The sequence below is a fragment of the Schistocerca piceifrons genome, chromosome 2, assembly GCF_021461385.2.
Source record: "Schistocerca piceifrons isolate TAMUIC-IGC-003096 chromosome 2, iqSchPice1.1, whole genome shotgun sequence".
Taxonomy (NCBI): Eukaryota; Metazoa; Arthropoda; class Insecta; order Orthoptera; family Acrididae; genus Schistocerca; species Schistocerca piceifrons.
In genome coordinates, this window is record NC_060139.1 from 73979840 (window position 1) to 73999871 (window position 20032).

A 20032-nucleotide genomic window follows, 5' to 3' on the forward strand; every position below is an offset into this window, starting at 1 on the left:
GCAGTTAATTCCATAAATTATCTGGGAGTAGGCATTAGGTGTGATTTAAAATGGAATGACCATATAAAATTAATCATCGGTAAAGCAGATGCCAGATTGAGATTCATTGGAAGAATTCCAAGGAAATGCAATCCGAAAACAAAGGAAGTAGGTTACAGTGCACTTGTTTGCCCACTGCTTGAATACTGTTCACCGGTGTGGGATCCGTACCAGATAGGGTTGATAGAAGAGATAGAGAAGATCCAACAGAGAGCAGTATGCTTCATTAAGGATCATTTAGTAATAGTGAAAGCGTTACAGAGATGATAGATAAACTCCAGTGGAAGACTCTGTGAGAGAGATGCTCAGTAGCTCGGTATGGGCTTTTGTTGAAGTTTTGAGAACATACCTTTACCGAGGAGTCAAGTAGTATATTGTTCCCTCCTACGTATATCTCGCGAAGAGACCGTGAGGATAAAATCAGAGAGATTAGAGCCCATACAGAGGCATACCGACAATCTTTCTTTCCATGAACAATAGAAGACAGGAATAGAAGGGAGAACCGATAGAGGTACTCAAGGTACCCTCCACCACACACCATCAGGTGGCTTGCGGAGTATGGATGTAGATGTAGATGTAGACGTAGATGTAGAAGGGTGACACCTCGACAGCTGCCAAGTGACAGCCTGTGAAGAGTCGCTGCTACAAGGCACATAAGCAGGAGGATCCTGCTCCATGGGGTCCAGAGAAGCATCGGCTTGCTTGTGCTGTCAGTTGGTGGAATCCAACACTGAAAAACGGTTGGTGGTGCCCACTGGCGACATGGAGCCAGCCGGGCTAAAGTATCAGGTGGCAACACTGTCAAAGAGGACCTTAGAATCGGTGAAGGTGAAGTCCGTTTGCCTTTGGTGGACTTCTTCCAGCCTTTCTGGTTAACAGAGGATGACTTGGGTGTTGTTTGGCTGGAGGGACAAAGAAAATCTTCATAGGAGGCGAGAGTTTGATGGCTTGTTGCACAGTTGGACGAGGGGATGGCGATGCTACCTTGACACTGGGCAATTTCACAACCTCAGAGCTGAATTTAAGGTCGCACATCTTTGTGGCCATGTTCTTCATGGAGCAAGGGGTAACAAGAACAGAACTTTAAGTGCCAGATGGGAGAATGCACGATTTGTGACTAGCCAATAACTTGCAAGCAACTGGGTGACGCATTTTTCCTTTACCCAGTTCTCTTGGACAGCCCGCTCATCAAGATACACAGGACAATTCCGAGAGGAGGCAGCATGGCCGCCACTGCAGCTGATACAGCAGGGAGAAGGAGGCGTACAATTGCCCTCGTGCACATCCCTACCACAGGGGAGTGGGGTGGGGAGCGGAGGGGGGAGGGAGAGTAATCCACACTGGAGACATTATGGAGGGAGTTCCTCGCCAGAAAAAAGTGAAAAAGGTGGGGGGGGGGGGGGGGGGGGGAGGAAAGCATAAATGTGAGACAAAACTATAGAAATAGCAGAACCAAGGGAATAGTTGGGTCGCTGTAAAGGGAAACACCAAGGGAGAAAGAGGGGGCAGGGGGGTAGGAGCTATGATGGGAAGGAGTGGATGTGGGGAAGGGAATGCATCATGTGAGAGAAGAGAGGTATTTTTCTGTGTATGGATAAGACAAAACTAACAATACTGCAAAATTTGTAATGAAGCTATAATTGTGCGTCTTAAAGTAAAACTACATCAATCTGTCGAGAGAGATGAAATGACCTATTTTCCCTATCTTACACTTCCTGTCACAACGTTGTACAGAGCTACGGGATAAATTAATATTCTATATACCGAATACCTCACTGCACATAAAAAGCTTTATTTCTATCAAAATTAAGAGGATATAGTAACTTCCTGGCAGATTAAAACTGTGTGTTGGACTGGGGCTTGAACCTGGAAACGAGGTGCAGCTGGAAGTAAAGTTGTGAGGCCAGGTCATGAGTCATGTTTGGGTAGCTCATCTAGCACAGCACTTGTCCACAAAAGGCAAAGGCTTCAGGTTCGAATCCCAGTCTGGCATACAGTTTCAATCTGCCAGGAAGTTTCGTATCAGCGCACACTCCTCTACAGAGTGAAAAATTTGTTCTGTAAAGGATAAAGTTTATAAAATTCCTTTACATGAAAATTAAATGTCGCAGTACATATTTATGTAATGTTATGTTGTAAAAAGTGCTAAAAGTGTCACAAAGTTGCCTGCTTTTATGGAATATACCATACAATCCAATTAATGTCAAGTATCAGGTCTTCAGCAGAGAAGGGTATGTATAATGAGTTCTTAATAAATATTTATTGATGACAGTAATGAAAATTCCTGGGTGGATCAATACATGAAACAAGAGAAAGGCAACCACTCACATTGAGCCGATTGATGGGTGGAGCACAGGAACACATAAAAGAAAACAGCATTCATACTAGCTTTTGAGCACTAGCTTTTTTTCCAGCAACAGTATGCACATTCACACACACAACCAGTCACCCAAATGCATACTCTTGTGGACATGGCAAGATGAAGTCGAGCTAGCACTTCATTCAAATGCAATTTTCTATTACTGTCCTCCATGCATCAATATGCTATAAGTGAGTGGCTGCCTTCCTTGTATTTTATATAAAAATTTATTGTTTTTAATGAAAGTGAACTTAACTACCGTATTAGCATTTATTGATCAAAAACAAGGAGAAAAATGTATTTAAAGGATACCATTAGGAAGAGATTAAAATTCTCTTACTGAAAGATTCTCGTTAACAACCATGAAGATTTAGGATGTGTTCATTCACATCTTTCTGAAAAAATAATTCCACAAACAAAGTTGTGGAATCTTTCTAACCACAGCTAGTCAACACTGAATTGGCTAACTGACAATTATTAGATGAGAGCTGAAGTTGACTTGATTTCTGGATGGACCTAATCCATGTCAGATTGTAATTTATTTCAGACTGATTCACTCTAGTGTATGCTATCTATTCAAATTGATGTTAAAAATAAGCTACTGGGTGTAACACAAAACTTAGAAAATATCAACAAAGAATGTAATTATCTTGCCTAATGATCACCCTGAGGGCCTTCAGTTTTGTATTTATGTCTGAATACCGAATGTTTAAATGACTGAAGGGCAGGTAAAAGAAAAGCCAATGCCTCTAAAAGAACTTAAATACAACTTGGCAATAAAAGAGGCATGCTTGAAAGGAGTATTAGCTAAGCTTGATTTCTAAGCTCAAATGTTATGTAACAGGTTACTTGTGCATGTTGACAAATTACATAATAAACTTACATTTGTATGCCTAAAGCAGATTCTCAACTTGCTGTCATATAAAGAGCCACATTGAACCTGCAGGCAATGTAGCCAGCCTCACAAAAATTTAATATTTAAAAGAAGTATTTGTTTTAATACTGTGGTATGGGCTCTTCTATAATTGCAAAAAATGTGGACATAAAATATTTCATAAGGGGTTCTTGGACCAAATTTTTCATAGAACAGCTGATATGAATTAGTCAGCATTCACCTCTCAGACTTCACATCAAATTCTTGGTTGCACCCAGCCAAACATGTGGCACTTAAGTTGAGCAAAATTTCTGATTTAACTGGATTGTTGACAAGGTTTTGCCCGTTTGAACTGAGTTCTGTTTTGCAGAAAAACAAATTCTTCCATATCTTGCTTCATCCAAAAGAGAACCCTATAACTTTTTGCTACCTGTAGCTGTATGTGGATTTTTGAGCACTTGAAGCTGGAGAAAACCATTTCGTATAACTTTATTCATTAAGTAGATATTGCAGGAAAAGTACAAGATGTTTAAACAGTTTTCATCAGATACCTTATAGGCCTTGATGTCATGGCAATGCCATGCGACTACTGACAGCATTTCAGTGGGAAATTTTTTTCACTCAGTATTGAAAGTGATATTTCAAGACAACCAAGTAGCTTCATTGGTATGAAATAATGGTACATACCAATTACCCAACCAGTTTGTTTGAAACTTTCATTTTACAGCTAATTAGGAAATTACTGTATTTTAATTAAATTTGTATAAGCAGAATTAGTTTGGCTAGTTTTTTGTTATATTGAGTTTGCCTAACAGATGTGTTTGCTTGTAGTTATAAAACATTTTTAATGGTATACTGATTTTTACTTGGAGATTAATCTCAATTTCTTGTTATTTTTTTATAAAATTAAGTTTTTCATAACACTGTTTATAAATGAGGACTTTTATTTTTGTTTTAATCTTATAAATTCATTAAATTATAAACTGTAGAGTTAAATGTTATAAATTAAATTACAAATCTTAAATGCTGTGTTATGGGCTTTTAATTCGAAAAATGGCCTACAACATTATTTTTTGGTAAGTTAATACAAAATTTCACCTTGCAGGGCCCGCTGCACAGGATCAGCCTAATGGTATATAGATCCTAAATAGAGGTCTTGTTGTATAATTCTGAGAAATGCGTGACTCAAAAGATCTCCTTCACATTTATTTATCTGTTTCATCATATCTCCCTAATAATATATCTTTTGTCATTAAACAATCAATTGGGTTTCAGACTATCTTACCTGAATATTTTGCATCCTTTAATGTTGAAGTCTTGGTGAATGTATAAGTGGCTGATCGAACACTTGGTGGTGTATGTGAATGAGATTTCTGTAGCACCTTTTTGATGGAGTTCTGTAGTGCTTGCAACCATTCAGTTTTGTCATGGGGACTTGGTGTGTAAAGGGTAAGAGTTTCTTCAGGCATTGTGAGCACCATGGCATTCTGAAATGGATGAAGAGAACTTTCAACATTGTAAAATTCACATAGCCAATAAATAATAAATCTTCTGTGTGGAAGCAAAGCTGACAGAAAAAGATAAAAACATTTAAAAAGATACTTTCAAAGAAAAAAATGTTAAAGACACACAATGCTCAGCAGTTATAAAATAGGAAAAGAATATCTCTGACAAGTAAGAAAACAACCACTTACACTTTGAAAAATGTCTTCCTGATAAGTCACAATGGCTGTTACCACAAATTTGAAAACTGCCAGTGAAATCATACCCTAAAGTCGTGTTCCAATACCCACCCAACCTACACAACATCTTAGTCCGTTCCTATGCCACTCCCAATCCCAACCCATTGTCACAGGTATCATATCCCCGTGGAAGTTCCAGACGCAAGACCTGAACAATTCAACCACCCAGCATTTCCTATCCCAGCCCTGTCACAGGCTTATCCCACACCATCAGGGGCTGGGCCACCTGTGAAAACACCCATGTCATATACCAGCTCTGCTGCAATCATTGCACAGCTTTTTATATTGGTATCACAACCAAACAACAGTCCATCAGGATGAACAGCCACCGCCAAACTGTGGCCAAGAGCAAAGTAGACCATCCTGTAGCACAACATGTAGCTGAAAATAACATGCTTGATTTCAATGGCTGCTTCACTACCCGAGACATCTGGATCCTCCCCTCCACCACCAGTTGTTCTGGACTGTGCAGCTGTGAGTTATCCTTACAACACAGACTCTGCTCTCGAAATAATCAAGTCCTCAACATTTGGTAACCTACTGTCTCCAAATCCTCCACACAACTGTTTCCAAGCCTCTGTCCTGTCACCTCCCCACAATTCACCTCCTGTCACCCACAATGTGTGCTGCTGACTGCCGGTGCACCAACTGGTCCATTCCCCACTTCTGTTTCTCTCTTTTCCACTCTTGTGTCCTTGCCCTTTCCACCTCCACAGCCTCCTGATGCTGCACCTGGCAGCTGAGTCCCGCCACCTCCATTCCTTGAGTGCTCTTCACATAGCACTGATTCCTCTTCCCCCACCCATACCCTGCTATCCCTCCTTCTTTCACACCCCATTCCAGATTGCTGCTCCTATTCAACGTGTGTCTGTAGGTTTGTGGCTGGAGTGACCGGAGATACCGGCTATGTGTGTGAGGTGTGTTTGCTTGTGAATGTGTTGCATTTTTCTTCTCTGAAGAAGGTTAGGCTAAAAGCTCACATGTAATAGTCTTTTTGCTATGCCTGTCTGCAACTCAACATGCCACCTTTATGGTGGGTAGCAGTCTATCCTTTTTGAAATATTTTTGATATTTCAAACTGGATTTTCCATTGTTTCAGTGAAATCATATCTGTACTGCTTTAAGATCACAGTCCGCTTCCCTTACGACACATACACAGGTCATGACAAGGGCTTGTGAGATGTTCCTTCCCCCTCCCCCCTCCAATATTCCCAACTGAGAACTCCTTTCTTTGTATATGGGATCTGCTGTAAAGAATCAGACTCTACAGTCACGAGGATATACACCAGCTGATCAGCAAATTGAAAGAATTCATTTTCACATTAAAGAACTGAAAAATGTGTGTGTGTGTGTGTGTGTGTGCGCGTGTAGGGGGGGGAGAGAGGGAGGGGAGGGAGGGGAGGGGAGGGGGGAGGGGAGGGGGAAGAGGGGGGGGGAGGGGGAGAGAGAGAGAGAGAGAGAGAGAGAGAGAGAGAGAGAGAGAGAGAGAGAGAGAGAGAGGGGGGGGGGGGGTGGTAAGCAAATGAAATCATTAGACAGTAATGATATATTTGCTCTTTATATATTATAACTATGAAACAGACAACCAAATTATAAGTTAAAAAAAAATTAAATATTGGCTTTGTTTCTCTGTCTAGGATAAACATTATCTTTGATAAACAGTGGGGCAAAAGATTTTAACATTTGCTCACAGACATAATGTATGCAACTGGAATAAAAAAACAAGTTTAAATTTATGTTATTGAAAAATACTTCTAAAATTAACTGTATTGTAAGTTTCCAAGTCTCCATTAGCATAGCAGGAAACAACAGGAAATATTTCTACAGTCATATGGTACATAACAATAATTGTACTCTTAGCAGTAATTAGTGAAGCAACACAATTTTATATGTGTGTTAATAGATAATAGTATTACTTGTGAAAGCAGTACTTTTATTTCAAAATATCACTTGCTCTGCTAATCATGTAGTTCACCAATTTGCAGGTCTTCAAAGTATAATTGTCCTTGACTAACAGCATGTGCTGCCTGGATAATGCTAAATGAATTAGCAAATATTGGTTGTCAGATAACCTCGCAATGTCCTGACCATAAGACACACTCTACTTATCTCAAAAAGTGAACAAGCTATAGACCAATTAATAGTCCCCCTCAGGACCTATGAATCAGAAAACCAGAAAATTTGGTCCCTCAGTCTGAATTTGTCACATATATATAGAAAAAATATACTACTCAAAAAGGAATATCTATAAATTTTTTTAAATAGTAACAATATCGAGTTAATTGCCATACATGGAACTCACAGCAAAATGGAAGATCAACTCCAAAAAATCAACATAACAAACTTAATTATATAGACAGAAAGTTCATACGTTCTGGGAAGTGAGAATTCCGATGATTTTTGCCTGTTTTCAACAATGACACTGGTAACATATTAAAATAGGACATAAATGGCCACATATTTTGAATGCTTTGATGTAGAAATTTACATTTTTTACATCGTCAGAGGACATAGATCTTAGTATGTGACAAATTTCAACTTGATACATCTACACATTCTTGAGAAAAGGGGTCCTCAACAGTCAAGACAGACATACAGACAGGGAACAGACGGACAATATAGTGATCCTATAAGGGCTTAGTTTTTACCAGCTGATGTAAGGAACCATGAATTATGAAGGCTATGAACTGCTAAGTGCTATACATCATCGATCATATAATGTAACAACATACGTTAAACAAGATGCAGAAAACTTCTCTCTCATTTCTATACAGACCTGTGACAAAATCCATAACATTGTTGTAAAAATTTGAATCATCACTATCTCCAATACTTACAAGCTGACATCCAGATTCGGGCCAGCACCAGTTATTCAAAAACATCCTCATCCTATTATGTATGTGGGTGACTACAACAGCCACAGTGAGTACTGGAAATACAGAGATTGCAACAATAATAGGAATATACTAGCTATGTGGGTGGAAGATGAACACCTTACACTTGTATTCAATGCTACAAGGTGACCAACCTTTCAGTCAGAAGCATGGGGAAGCAAGAATACAAACCTAATCTATGTTTAGTTTTTACTGATGACAGTGGCAAGTGCCTATTATTCTTACATAAATTCCTGGATGACTTCCCACACAGTCAGCACTATCAGGAATAATAAAGGTAGGAACACAATCCATTGCCCTAAGTGGGGTCTCAAAAAGACCAATTGGACAAAGTTAACTCTGGAAGTAGACAGATGCTTAGCCTGGATACCCCGCACCAACAGATTTTTGCCTACAAAAGATTTGCTGGTGCCTTAATAATCACTACCAAAAGAGCATACCAAGAGGCTATCAATAGGAATACAACCCTGGCTGCTCCCAAATTAGTGAGGTGTTGTGCCAAATCTTAATTGAAAATTGAGATACCGTAATAGCAGATGAACTACCCCAGAGCCTAGGTGTGGGGAGACAGCAAAAATGGATGGAAACAGTTGAAAGCTTGAATTTTCAAACATCAAGAAGACAAGCTTGGACAATGGACACTGTTAAGGTAGCTAAGAAGTGGGGCCCACACAAAGAAATAAGACAACAGTCCATCCAAATGCCATTGCTTTACATCTAGTAGTTCCACCTAGAGCAACAAAAGACAAAGCACATACAATCAATGTGAAACGAGAAGTCAGAACCACAAAAACAAACACAGAAACAAACAAGCCCTTTCCCTAAATTGGGAAAGCTCCAGTGCTTGACAATATTCACGCCGAATTTCTAAAAATCTGAGGAAAATGCACAAAACTATGGACAACTCATTTGTTTAAAAATATTACATAAACCGGTAACATACCACAAGAATTTAAATGTTCAAAGATGATCACTATATTAAAAACCCGGAAAACTAGCCGATAGCCCTGTGAACTACAGATCAATATGACCAATATCTGTGACTGAAAAGCTACTAGGGTGGCTTATCCATAATAGAAACATTACATCTGAAGCAATCCCAGTCAAACAAGCAGGCTTTTGGCTAAATCAAAGCTGCACAGACCAATTTCTGTCTCTCATCACCTACACTGAGGCAGGATTTCAAAGAAAACAAAACCACAGCTATATAAATTGACCTATCAAATGTTTATTCAGTTATGTTTTAATGATGTACAGTCATGGGTGTCAAATGATTCAAGACAAACATCGAACATCTAAAGTGTTCATGTAGTCTGTCGACTTTGGAGTTGCAAGCAGAAAGCCTTCTGCTCTTCCATTGTACAATCTTAGATCTTAGGTGTGTTCTCTGCACTCACAAAAAAGAGAGAGAGAGAGAAGGTTGCCCATGTTTTGAATGGCAGATCAAATCCCTGTGGTGTTTTGGTGACAAATGGCATGTTGTTATTTTGTTGGCCAGTTCATGTGTGGGTAAGGTTGAACTCATTTGTAATCGTCTAGAGTGGAGTCAGTTATGGTTTGCATCATTGATACTTTGATTGATTGGTAGATTTTTATTATCAATGATATTTTTGTACTCATTCATGAGGACATTAATGCATTGTAATTGGGGTAGGGGAAGGGTGGAATGTTGCTTGCTGCTGATAGCCCAATTGTTCTCATTGTGCTACTTAGCTGGGTTTCTATTTTTTGTGCTTGTGGGCTGTTTAACCAATCTGAAGCATAGTATTCAGTGTTTGAGAGGACAAGACACAGAGCAGAACAAGGTATGTTAGTTGCCAGTGGTCCTCAGCTGGTATCACATAGCTTTTGAATTGTGTTGTTCCTCATTTTCAGTTTTTCAGCTGTTTTAGTTAGGCAGTTTCTGAATGATTGAGTAAGTATTACACCCAGGTACTTCCATGTTTTGTTGTGAATAGTGTAGTGCCTTCAGATTGTATGCTGAATAGTTTTCTTTTGGTAAGTTTATTATTTAGGTGGAGGCAGGAAACGACCATTTTGGTGGCATTTGGTTGGAGTTTCCATTTGCAAAAGTGCTTTCTCACTACATCTAAGCCCATCATTAAGATTTCTTCTGACTGTTCACTTGAGCTAAATCTTGTTGCAAGTGCATAGCCACTAATGTTCCCAAACTTCCTAAGTTTTGTTTTTGGCCACATGTAGTGTAGAAGCTGATGAGAAGTGGAGCAAGAAGTGATCCCTGTGGTAGACCATTCTTTAATTTTCTTGGAGCTGATGTTGGATACCATGACTACTTGAGACACTTGCTCATTTAGCATACTCTTGATTAATCAAGCACTTCATTTGCAAGGAATTGGAGAATAAGCTTGTATGTTATATCTTCTTTCATTTATACAATCACCATCTAACAATTTTACTTTTGAATGCATTATGGGAACAGCAGTGATCAATGTCTTATAAATAATTACTATTAAAAACAGTCTCGATCACGATTTATTTAACAAGGTGACCGGTTTCGACCACTACTGTGGTCATCTTCAGACCTACAAGTTGTATACAAAGCTCTCATTAGAGGGCTACATACATTAAAGAAAATACATAAAGCTATAAAACGTTGAATTACCATTGAGTAGGAACCTCTTTCTGCTGGAGAATCACTACTGGTGAAACCAGTGCACGTCTTACTATATATAATGGAGGCTCCACCCACTTCTGACTGCATGATGTCATTATTAACCAATGAGTTATAAGTCGAATTACAATTTAAAATTTCTTAGTTAAAAGAACATTGTCAAGAATTAAAAATAAATACACACTAAACTTAGCTTATTAAACAGCTATTGTCAATTAAGAAGCGTTAAAAATATTTAAATATGTAGGAAAATGAACTTCAGTTTGACAGTACATGGGTTGCCCTCTCAAGGCCTGTCAGTGAACCATTTGGAACCATTGGTTGCTATGGTGAAGTTAGACGCCGTAACTTTTTAACACGTTTCAAAGAACATACTACTGGTACTGCACGTATCAAATCAGTATTTGATGGATACAATCATTCTGAGGGTTGCATTTCTAGCAATTTGAAAATATTACATATGTGCCAAAAGGACCACTGCTAAATACCTTAGAAGAAATTGAAATTTTTTCACTTCACAAAAGTAATCCATTATCTGTTTTAAACGAACAACTTCAGTTCAAAGACAAACATTTCTTTGAGCTTTTCGATGATATGCTTTACAATGTTTACTCTTCTGTCCTTTGTTTTAAAAGGTTCTTTATAAAAAAAAAAAAATTTAAATTATTAAGACTATTAACAAATATTTTATCTTTACATTGTAACTGTATTTTACCAAACATTATTTTATATCTGTTTTAGAATTTTTGCTTTTATGCTTTTAGACTGCATATTGCTAATTCACATCATTTTATTTTTGACACTGGCTCATAATTTTATAATTTTAAATTCTTTCATTTTCATTTGCTTATATGACTGGCATATAACTTGAGGAATAGCAATGCCTTAAAAAAATTGGCACATGTAATCTACATATCAACTTCATAGATAATATTTCATATATACGGACAACTACTTTGTATTGTATTTGTGCAGCATGTAGTATACATGTCAGCTACAGATTATTGTAGCTTACACTTTTCGTTTCAATAAAGACAAGTTGCTGCTGAATAATACATCGTCTGACGCCACAGTCTTTGCCACTCCACTTCGCAACAACTTCGTTGGAAAGAAGCCTGCTGCCACATCTTTGCACTGGCATTTGTCCTCACCATGGCAACCACTAGTTCGACTATCGACTTTACAACAACTTCAGTGAAAAAAGCCTGCTGCTTCATCTTTGCAACGGCGTCTAACTTCACCATAGCAACCAATGGTTCCAAATGGTTCACTGACAGGCCTTGAGAGGGCAACCCAAGTACTGTCAAACCGAAGTTCATTTTCCTACATATTTAAATATTTTTAACGCTTCTTAATTGACAATAGCTGTTTAGTAAGCTAAGTTTAGTGTGTATTTATTTTTAATTCTTGACAATGTTCTTTTAACTAAGAAATTTTAAATTGTAATTCGACTTATAACTCATTGGTTAATAATGACATCATGCAGTCAGAAGTGGGTGGAGCCTCCATTATATATAGTAAGACGTGCACTGGTTTCACCAGTAGTGATTCTCCAACAGAAAGAGGTTCCTACTCAATGGTAATTCAACGTTTTATAGCTTTATAACTTTATGTATTTTCTTTAATGTATGTAGCCCTCTAATGAGAGCTTTGTATACAACTTGTATGTCTGAAGATGACCACAGTAGTGGTCGAAACCGGTCACCTTGTTAAATAAACCGTGATCAAGACTGTTTTTAATAGTAATTATCTAACAATTTAGTAATCATCCAGCTTTTCAAATTTGAAATTCTGCTGCCCCCCCCCCCCCCCCCAACAATATAAATGAGAGGGTACCCAAAAGAAATTGAACTTATTATTATTATTATTATTATTATTATTATTATTATTATTATTATTATTAGCCATATTTATTCACATTTTAAGCACAAAGCTTAGTCCCCTTCAAAGTACTTTCCACTTGCACTGAAACACTTGCTTAATCTTTTATTCCATTTTTCAAAACATTGTTTGAATTCATCTTTTGTGATGCTTGACAGGCCACCATGCTTTTTCTTCACCTCAGCAAAAGACTTTCCTTTCATGTCTCTTTTCACATTAGGCACCAAAATAAGTCAGGTGGGTATGGAGGGGCGGGGCGGGGGGGATGAGGAATAGGGGTCATACCATCTTTGGTCAAGAACTGTCATACAGACAGGGCTATGTGAGCAGGGGCACTGTCATGATGAAAACTCACTCAGCTGATGGCCACAGATTAGGCCACTTCTGCCACACACTGTTGTGCAATGTTTTCAAAACTTTCAAGTGGAAAGCCTGGTTAACTGTGTAGCCCTTCTGAGCAAACTCTGAATGGACAATGCCTATCATGTGAAAAAGACAAATCAGCATAGTTTTAATGTTTGATTTCACCTGATGAGCTTTCATGGAATGAGGCGAACGTGAAATCTTCCACCGACTTGATTGCTGCTTTGATTCACGATCGTAAGTATAGCACCAAGTTTCGTCTTCTGTGACACTTTTGGAAAAAAAGTTTGGGTCATTTCGGGACTCTTCTTTCAAAGCACAACATGCTTCCATGTGACCTTGTTTTCGTACATCAGTCAGCAGTTGTGGTATGAATTTGGCAGCCATCTTTTTCATTCCCAAATTTTCTGTCACAACTTACTGCACTGAACTCCAAGTCACTCCTGACAACTGCATAATTTCTTAAATGGTCCATCATTGATCTTCACTGATTATTACAAGAATGTTTTCAATGTTTTCATGCATTTGTGCCATGGAAGGAGGACCATGTTTGTCATCAATTGACATTTCACCATTTTTGAAATAGGAAAATCACTCAATCGCTTGAGTTTTCCCCACAGTATTGTCCTTTACATGGTTTTTAATATTTCAAGAGTTTCTGTTCCACTTTTTCTGACCAGAAACCAGAATTTCACTGCCGCACACTTTTAACGAAAATCGGTCATTGCAAAAATGACAATCACACAAAACAGGTGTCACCAGAAATTCTGTCAAAACTAGCCCTGACCTCCTTCAATGATGGAACTTCTTACTGACTCTGGAATGTCCACTATACATGGTCCAAGTGGCCAAATGTGGTGCTACAAAAGCTCTGCTCATCAAAAAATTAGTTCAGTTTCGGGTCCCCTCATGCATATTAATCTCTACTGCTAACACATACTGAAATGTGGTGGGTCATTTTCATGAATATAAAAATGACAGAACAATGACATCACTAAACCATTCAAAAATGTACTAGCAGGGAGCTTGAGCCCTATACTCACAAACAGTCTGTTAATTGTGGAATTGCTTGCAGAAACCGAGCAGCAAGGATTTGCTTGGTAAACTTTAACTTAGGACAACTGATCGGACTGGCCTCAATATCAAGCTGCTGGCAGATGATACCACTGCAGTGCAGCCACAGTCTTAGATGTGTGTATTGTGTTCCATCGGCTAACAGTTTTAACATGTATTACAGAGAGGTGTGTGTGTGGAGGAGGGGGGGGGGGGCGTGCATGCACATGCATGTGTTTAGGGCACTCAAAAGCAAGGCTATCTGTGGCCTTGCTAAAATAGTCCAAGACAAATGGGCCAAGAGAGTAAAAAAATCGGCCACCAATCCAAAATTGTTTCAAACATCGGTGCATTATTAGGCATGGGCCTATTGGAGGTAGTATGCCGTTGCCTCCTTCTGACTTTGGCAGACTCACCCAGCCAATTATTAGGGAATCTACAGTTTAACATGCATTCTGAACCAGGGTGGATCTAGGCATTTTTTACATGAACAAACACTGCCAGATGTGAAAGAACTGGTTGACTGGGGATCAAACCCTAGAACTATGGATTTGTAGTCTGGCACTTTACCACTGAAGCACCGTTCCTCTTAACTTAAAACTAAAAGTGCCTAAAATATAATTTCACTTAAAATTACAATCATTCTCTCTCATTTTCACTCATGTTCATTTACCCACTCATACCCAGTTATGAAGACTGTAAAATTTAACTTCGTCAGTGTTAAAATGTGTTATTAAAATCCTAACTGAACTATAGGACAAGGATTAAAAAATCTCAGGATAGTGTAACTGGCTAACCACTTAAAAAAAAACCATCATGATGATGAGAAAACCATCCTGAAAACACATGAAAACCTACTCCCTAACAGTTTAGGGAAGAAGTCAGACATCTCGTGAAATCTTAAAAGTCTTATCGCATTCATCTCATTTCAGCTGAAATAGATGACAGATCAGCAAGTAAACCAACCTTAACGTCTTGCTTGGATGTAAAATACATTCAAGTAAATTGTGGAATTCTGAAATCAGTCCATCACACGCACAGGATATTGGAGGGTCTTCCTGCGAATGTAGGAAGTCATGTATTATTAGACTGTGCACAATATGAAAATGAGTACTTCACTGCACCTCAATGGGCAGAAGGTGGTGTGCCATGGCAGAGTAGCTGGTTTTACCAGCCATGACTTATTGTTCATCACTTTCAGGCACTCTTGTTTGCACCGATGCACAGCTCTTTACCGCAACAGGAGAGACTGCATTACTGCATATTAAATGCACATCTATTTCAATATCTTTACAGATGGGTCTAAAAAAGAGAAGTGTCTTGGATGCTCAGTAGTTTTCACTGAGTGTGTTCTCAAGATTTGGTTACCAAATAAATTTACTGTATTTGAAATAGAGTTGCATACAATTTTAAGGGCACTGGAACAGAGGAGACATTTCCATGTTGGGAAATCCCCCATCTCCTCCAACTCCTTAAGTGTTCTTAAATCTGTTCAGTGAAGGTATCCGGCAGATGAATACACCCTTTCTCCTCTTGCTAAGGCTGGGCAAAAGGGAATTTAGGGAAATGAATAACCAGCTGGCAGCCAAATCAGGTGGCTCAGTGTGCTGTCACCTCCAAGCTGAATCATACCTTACCTACATAAAAAAATGCCAATAGGATGTGGATGCTGCAGAAAAGCCAGTTCATTGCCCAAGATACCCATGATTTGGAACTCAGAAAAAGACAACTGAGTAGCAGTATCACTAAGAACAGAGAGAAGATTATGAATAGCAGATATCAAAGGGTGACAAGAGTAATATCAATCAGTAACCTGGAGACTGTACACTGAGTCAACACAAATTAATACGCATTTGAGAGAGTCTGTTTAATCAAATGTAGGGCTCTTTTAATGGCTATCAGTTACACTGCAAAAGCACTAAACATTACTAGGAGTAAATGATGTTCCTCATGGCAGGGATGTTAAAGCCTATCCCATCATATCCACAGGTTTAGAGTAATCAGTGTCAATGACAGTAGTACCCTGACACTGCTGAAGTTCTGAGAGGAACATATGCCAAAAGGTCCACTGAAACTTTAGACCCTTGAAAGAGAATGGTCCCAATTCATAGTCTGAGTGCTAACCAAGGAGGGTGGAAGAGATGGTGCAGATGAGGGAAAACACGGGGGAGCACATTCTAAGGGGGTTAGGTAGATGTTCCGGCACAAGGCTTCGAGGAGCATTCCAACTGGTAATCCCAACTGAGGGCAAGTATCAGGAGACTTTTCCCTTTCATGTAAAAATAATTTGAAAAGCTGGATGATTACTAAATTGTTAGATGGTGATTGTATAAATGAGCAAGAGTTGGTACTGTTGCAAGTGAAAAAAGAAGAGCACTGGTTCAGAAAGAACACTGACATGGGAATAGTCCGGAAGGTGGCAGTGGCCAGTCTCACTCCAGGATGATGGACTGAGTTCAATAATTTCAGAGCAGAAGGTGCTGCCAAGCCATGAACCTGGAAACCAAAGTCCAATCGGGATGAGACCAGGGCACAGTAAATATTGTGTAGACTACAGCACCCCCACTTCAAGGGGTGTGGGCCAGAAGCAGAGGGCCTTAAGATTTTACATCAGCTAGTCTTTAGTTGATGAATGTGAGGCAGCCATGTCAACTTTTTTTTTTATCAAAGATGAGTTCCAAAGGTCAGAACTGTGCAACACCCTTTAAGCACTGTACAGTTCTAGGCCATGATGGACTGTGGTATGATGATAGAAATGCGCAACTCACATTTTTGTGGGAGAGTTGGAAGTTATGGGAAAGTGTACAAGTGGACATCCTTTGGACGGCTGCCTGGAACTGGCATTCAGCAAAGGCTGCAGATTGGGAGCTATATCAAATTAAAAATGCTGCAGATTGGAAGCGATATCAAATGAAAAAGTCATCAAGATTCAGTGCAGGGGCGACCACTGGCCCGATTAGGTTGGTAGACCATTGATGGTGATTAGAAAGAGTGCAACACACAGCACTGAGCCCTGCAGGATGCTGTTCTCTTGAGTTTGTGGGGAGCTAAGTGATGCACCGACCCCAACCTGAAACAACCAACTGGATAAAAATGGAATATAAGAATTGGTAGCAAGCCTTGAAAGCCCCAGTCACAAAGGATGAGTAAAATGTGATAGTGCCACGCAGTGTCATATGCCATATGTAGGTAGAAAAAGGATCACAATTAGGAGTTGTATTTTTAAAAAATCCTGTAGATTGCTGTTTCCAACCTAACCAAGTGGTTGGTTGTGGATCATCTCTCCAGTAAACCACATTGACAGGCCTCACAATTCGAGAACCTAGCATAATCATCAAGTTACTATCCTTTCAAGCAGTTTGAAGAGCACTTTGGTGGGGCTAATTAGTCACTAGCTGTCGATGGATATACCTGGTGTCAGGCTTGGGGTAATGATACTATCTCATCACTGCAAAGGGAAAGCATCTTCTAGTCAGATACAGTTGAAAACCCTGAGTAGATGATGTCTCTTAGAAACATTTCAATGTTGGTTCATCTGATTAGGAATTGAATAAGGGTCTGGGCCTTCTTATGTGATGAATCACAAGCCTGAAGCAGTTCCCAACCAGTGAGGGGCTCATTAATTTGGCGGAACAGTGGAAGGGGGTGAGAGGGGGGGGGGGGGGGGGGGGAGCTAAAGTGAATAGATATCTTCAACTTGTCTTTCATGTATTTGAAAGGTAGATGGATAAGACGAGGATGCTGACACTGCCGCAAAGTGGTCATAAGGTGTTCAGCAATAACTGATGGATCCGTAGAAACACCACCATGGAAGAAGAGACCCGAAACAGTAGTTTGATCATTGGTGGCCCAGTAGAGCATGGAACTTAGCCCACACCTGGGTGAGGGGCATATGTTGACGAGGAGGAGATGTAGCACTCATATCATGCCCTTCTTATTATGTTTAATTAGATACTGAGAGCATTAGCATGGGACTGCTTAAAAGTGATGAGTGTGATTCATGAAAGCTGTTGCTTGGGATGTTGCAGGGCCCTTCGTTGCCCCTGAGTAGTTGTTGGAAAGTCTTTGGTGCACCATGGCATTGGTTGGTGGCAGAAGATGCCTACAGAAAGGGGAACAGCAGTTCCTTGCTTGTGATCAGATCAGAGATGTCTCCCACAACCTCACTTATGCAATCTGATAGAGAGGGGATGGTGGTGACATCGGAGGTATACAACTGCCAGTTGGCCCATCGAAAAGCCAACTGTTGCAATTATTGGTCTGTCAGCTGACGACAAGGAAATGGCAGGATCACTGGAAAGTAGTGACATCATGTAGTGACTATTCCAGTGAAGCCAAGAGATTGGAGGGTGGGATATCGAAAGGTCAATAGCCATTTGCGACACTAAAGTAGAGAGGAGCACTGACATTGAGGAGAGAGAATTTGAGATTGGAAAGCAGCTGGTTAATCAAAAAGCCCCTACCAGATAACATGGTACTTGTGCATACTGAAATTCCAAATAAAAGAAAATGGGGGGGGGGGGGGGGGAGGGGGGCAATGACTTGTTGGATTAAGGTGGTCATCTCAATGTATGGAAGCATGTTGCCTATGGGTAAACAAATGTCACAAATGATAGTGATCACTGGAGCCATTCACACTCCTACTGCTATTGCTTCCACAGTAGTATGGATCATATCTGTTTGAACCAATTTACAGACCCTTCAAAATGGTATTTCAAGGTCACTGCTGTACTACCAGAATTAACAGTAAACTCTTAGGGTTTGAGAATGGTCATCAGTGAAGTGTGTTTCTTTAAGAGCAACACATATCATAGAACAAAAGGAAATTAAATGTTCTTGTTCAGGCAGGTAACGGTAACATCCATTTCATTTTTGTTGTGTCGTCAGGCTGAGGGTGACCTATTTATATGTGATTTCACCAGGAGGATAGATCGTGCTCCAGGTTCACTGTCTGTCACTGCTGGAGGAGGAATAACATCAACAAACACTGCTTCACAGTCTGATAGCATGGCAGAACTAGTGTCTCCAAGGTCACAAGAGTAGCCTTCTCTCGAGATTTATTCTTTTTTTCTTTCACTACTTTTGGCAGTCGAGAATCTTGTGAGGGCTTGTTCCTTGTCGTCTTAGGATCCAAAGAGGAGTGGGCAGACATTAGACCCATGGCTATTTCTGCCAGTGGCTAGTGTTAGGTCACTGGTCCATGAGCTTCCAGGAAGGTGGTTCCCAAATAAAATGCCCTGACACTTGTAGATGTTGTTTCTCCAGTCCAGTGTGGGGAGCTGAGGCTTCCACAGATGGTGCTGCAGAAACTATGAGATGTGAGGACCTATCATCCCTCTGAACTAATTTAGTTGCACAACTACAGGAGATGGACATTGAGGGGATAAATATGCCAGATACTGCCAATGACCTGGCCTTTGTAGTGGCAAAGTTCAGTATCAGTGAGACAGAATATAAATGATCATATTTTTATGAGCTTTGAAACAAGAGGTGACTGAATATCTTCAGTTCCTAAATTTTGCATTCTTTATTTAGGGCAGTATACTTTGGACATCAAGGAGGTTAGTCATTTCTGCAATTGACACAGACAGGTGGCAGCACACACAGCGAGTTTTCGCATAGTGCTCGACCATAGACTCCATAAATTAGGTCATACACACACCGGGAAGACGTATTCTCAAAGTGTTGGCATCTCAAGCACCACATTAGGGATGGGAAATAAGGGATCACTTCACAGTGATAATACGATGATTTTGATCTTCTCCAGAAGTGAATCCCCCTCAAAAGCATGGATGAATGTGCCAGTGTCTACTTTGTTATCTGGTGAGCCTCCATGTATGTGACATATGAAGTTGATACCGTGCTTCTGCAAGTGTTCCCGTAGTTCTTCATTCTTCTGCAGCATTAAGTTTAAGTGAAAAATTACACCCTGTGCCATGTTTAGACTCCTGCGGAGTGTTACTGTAACAGGAACACTACCAAGATTTGTACAAGAGTGTAATGCCCAGGACTGGGCAGGATTCACTGTTTTAATTAAGATGGAACCACTTTGTTATTTACTAAGGGAAGAGATTTTCCCAAACACATTTTCAAAATTCCCCACAAAGAACATTGGCTTAGAGAGAGCGTGGACCCTTCATCTGTCCGAGTGGAAACTGGGAACTACGAGGAGTGAGATTCTGCAAGTTGTTTGAT

General features: G+C 39.8%; 1 protein-coding gene across 1 annotated transcript in view; it reads right to left on the reverse strand.

The window, feature by feature from the left end:
• The window catches only part of LOC124777414 (alsin), a 206416-nt gene that overhangs the window by 113340 nt on the left and 73044 nt on the right, over window positions 1-20032 (reverse strand). Inside the window, exon 4 of the mRNA XM_047252811.1 lies at window positions 4558-4759. Within this exon, the coding sequence (XP_047108767.1) occupies window positions 4558-4759 (202 nt within the window). The remainder of the gene's footprint in view (window positions 1-4557; window positions 4760-20032) is intronic.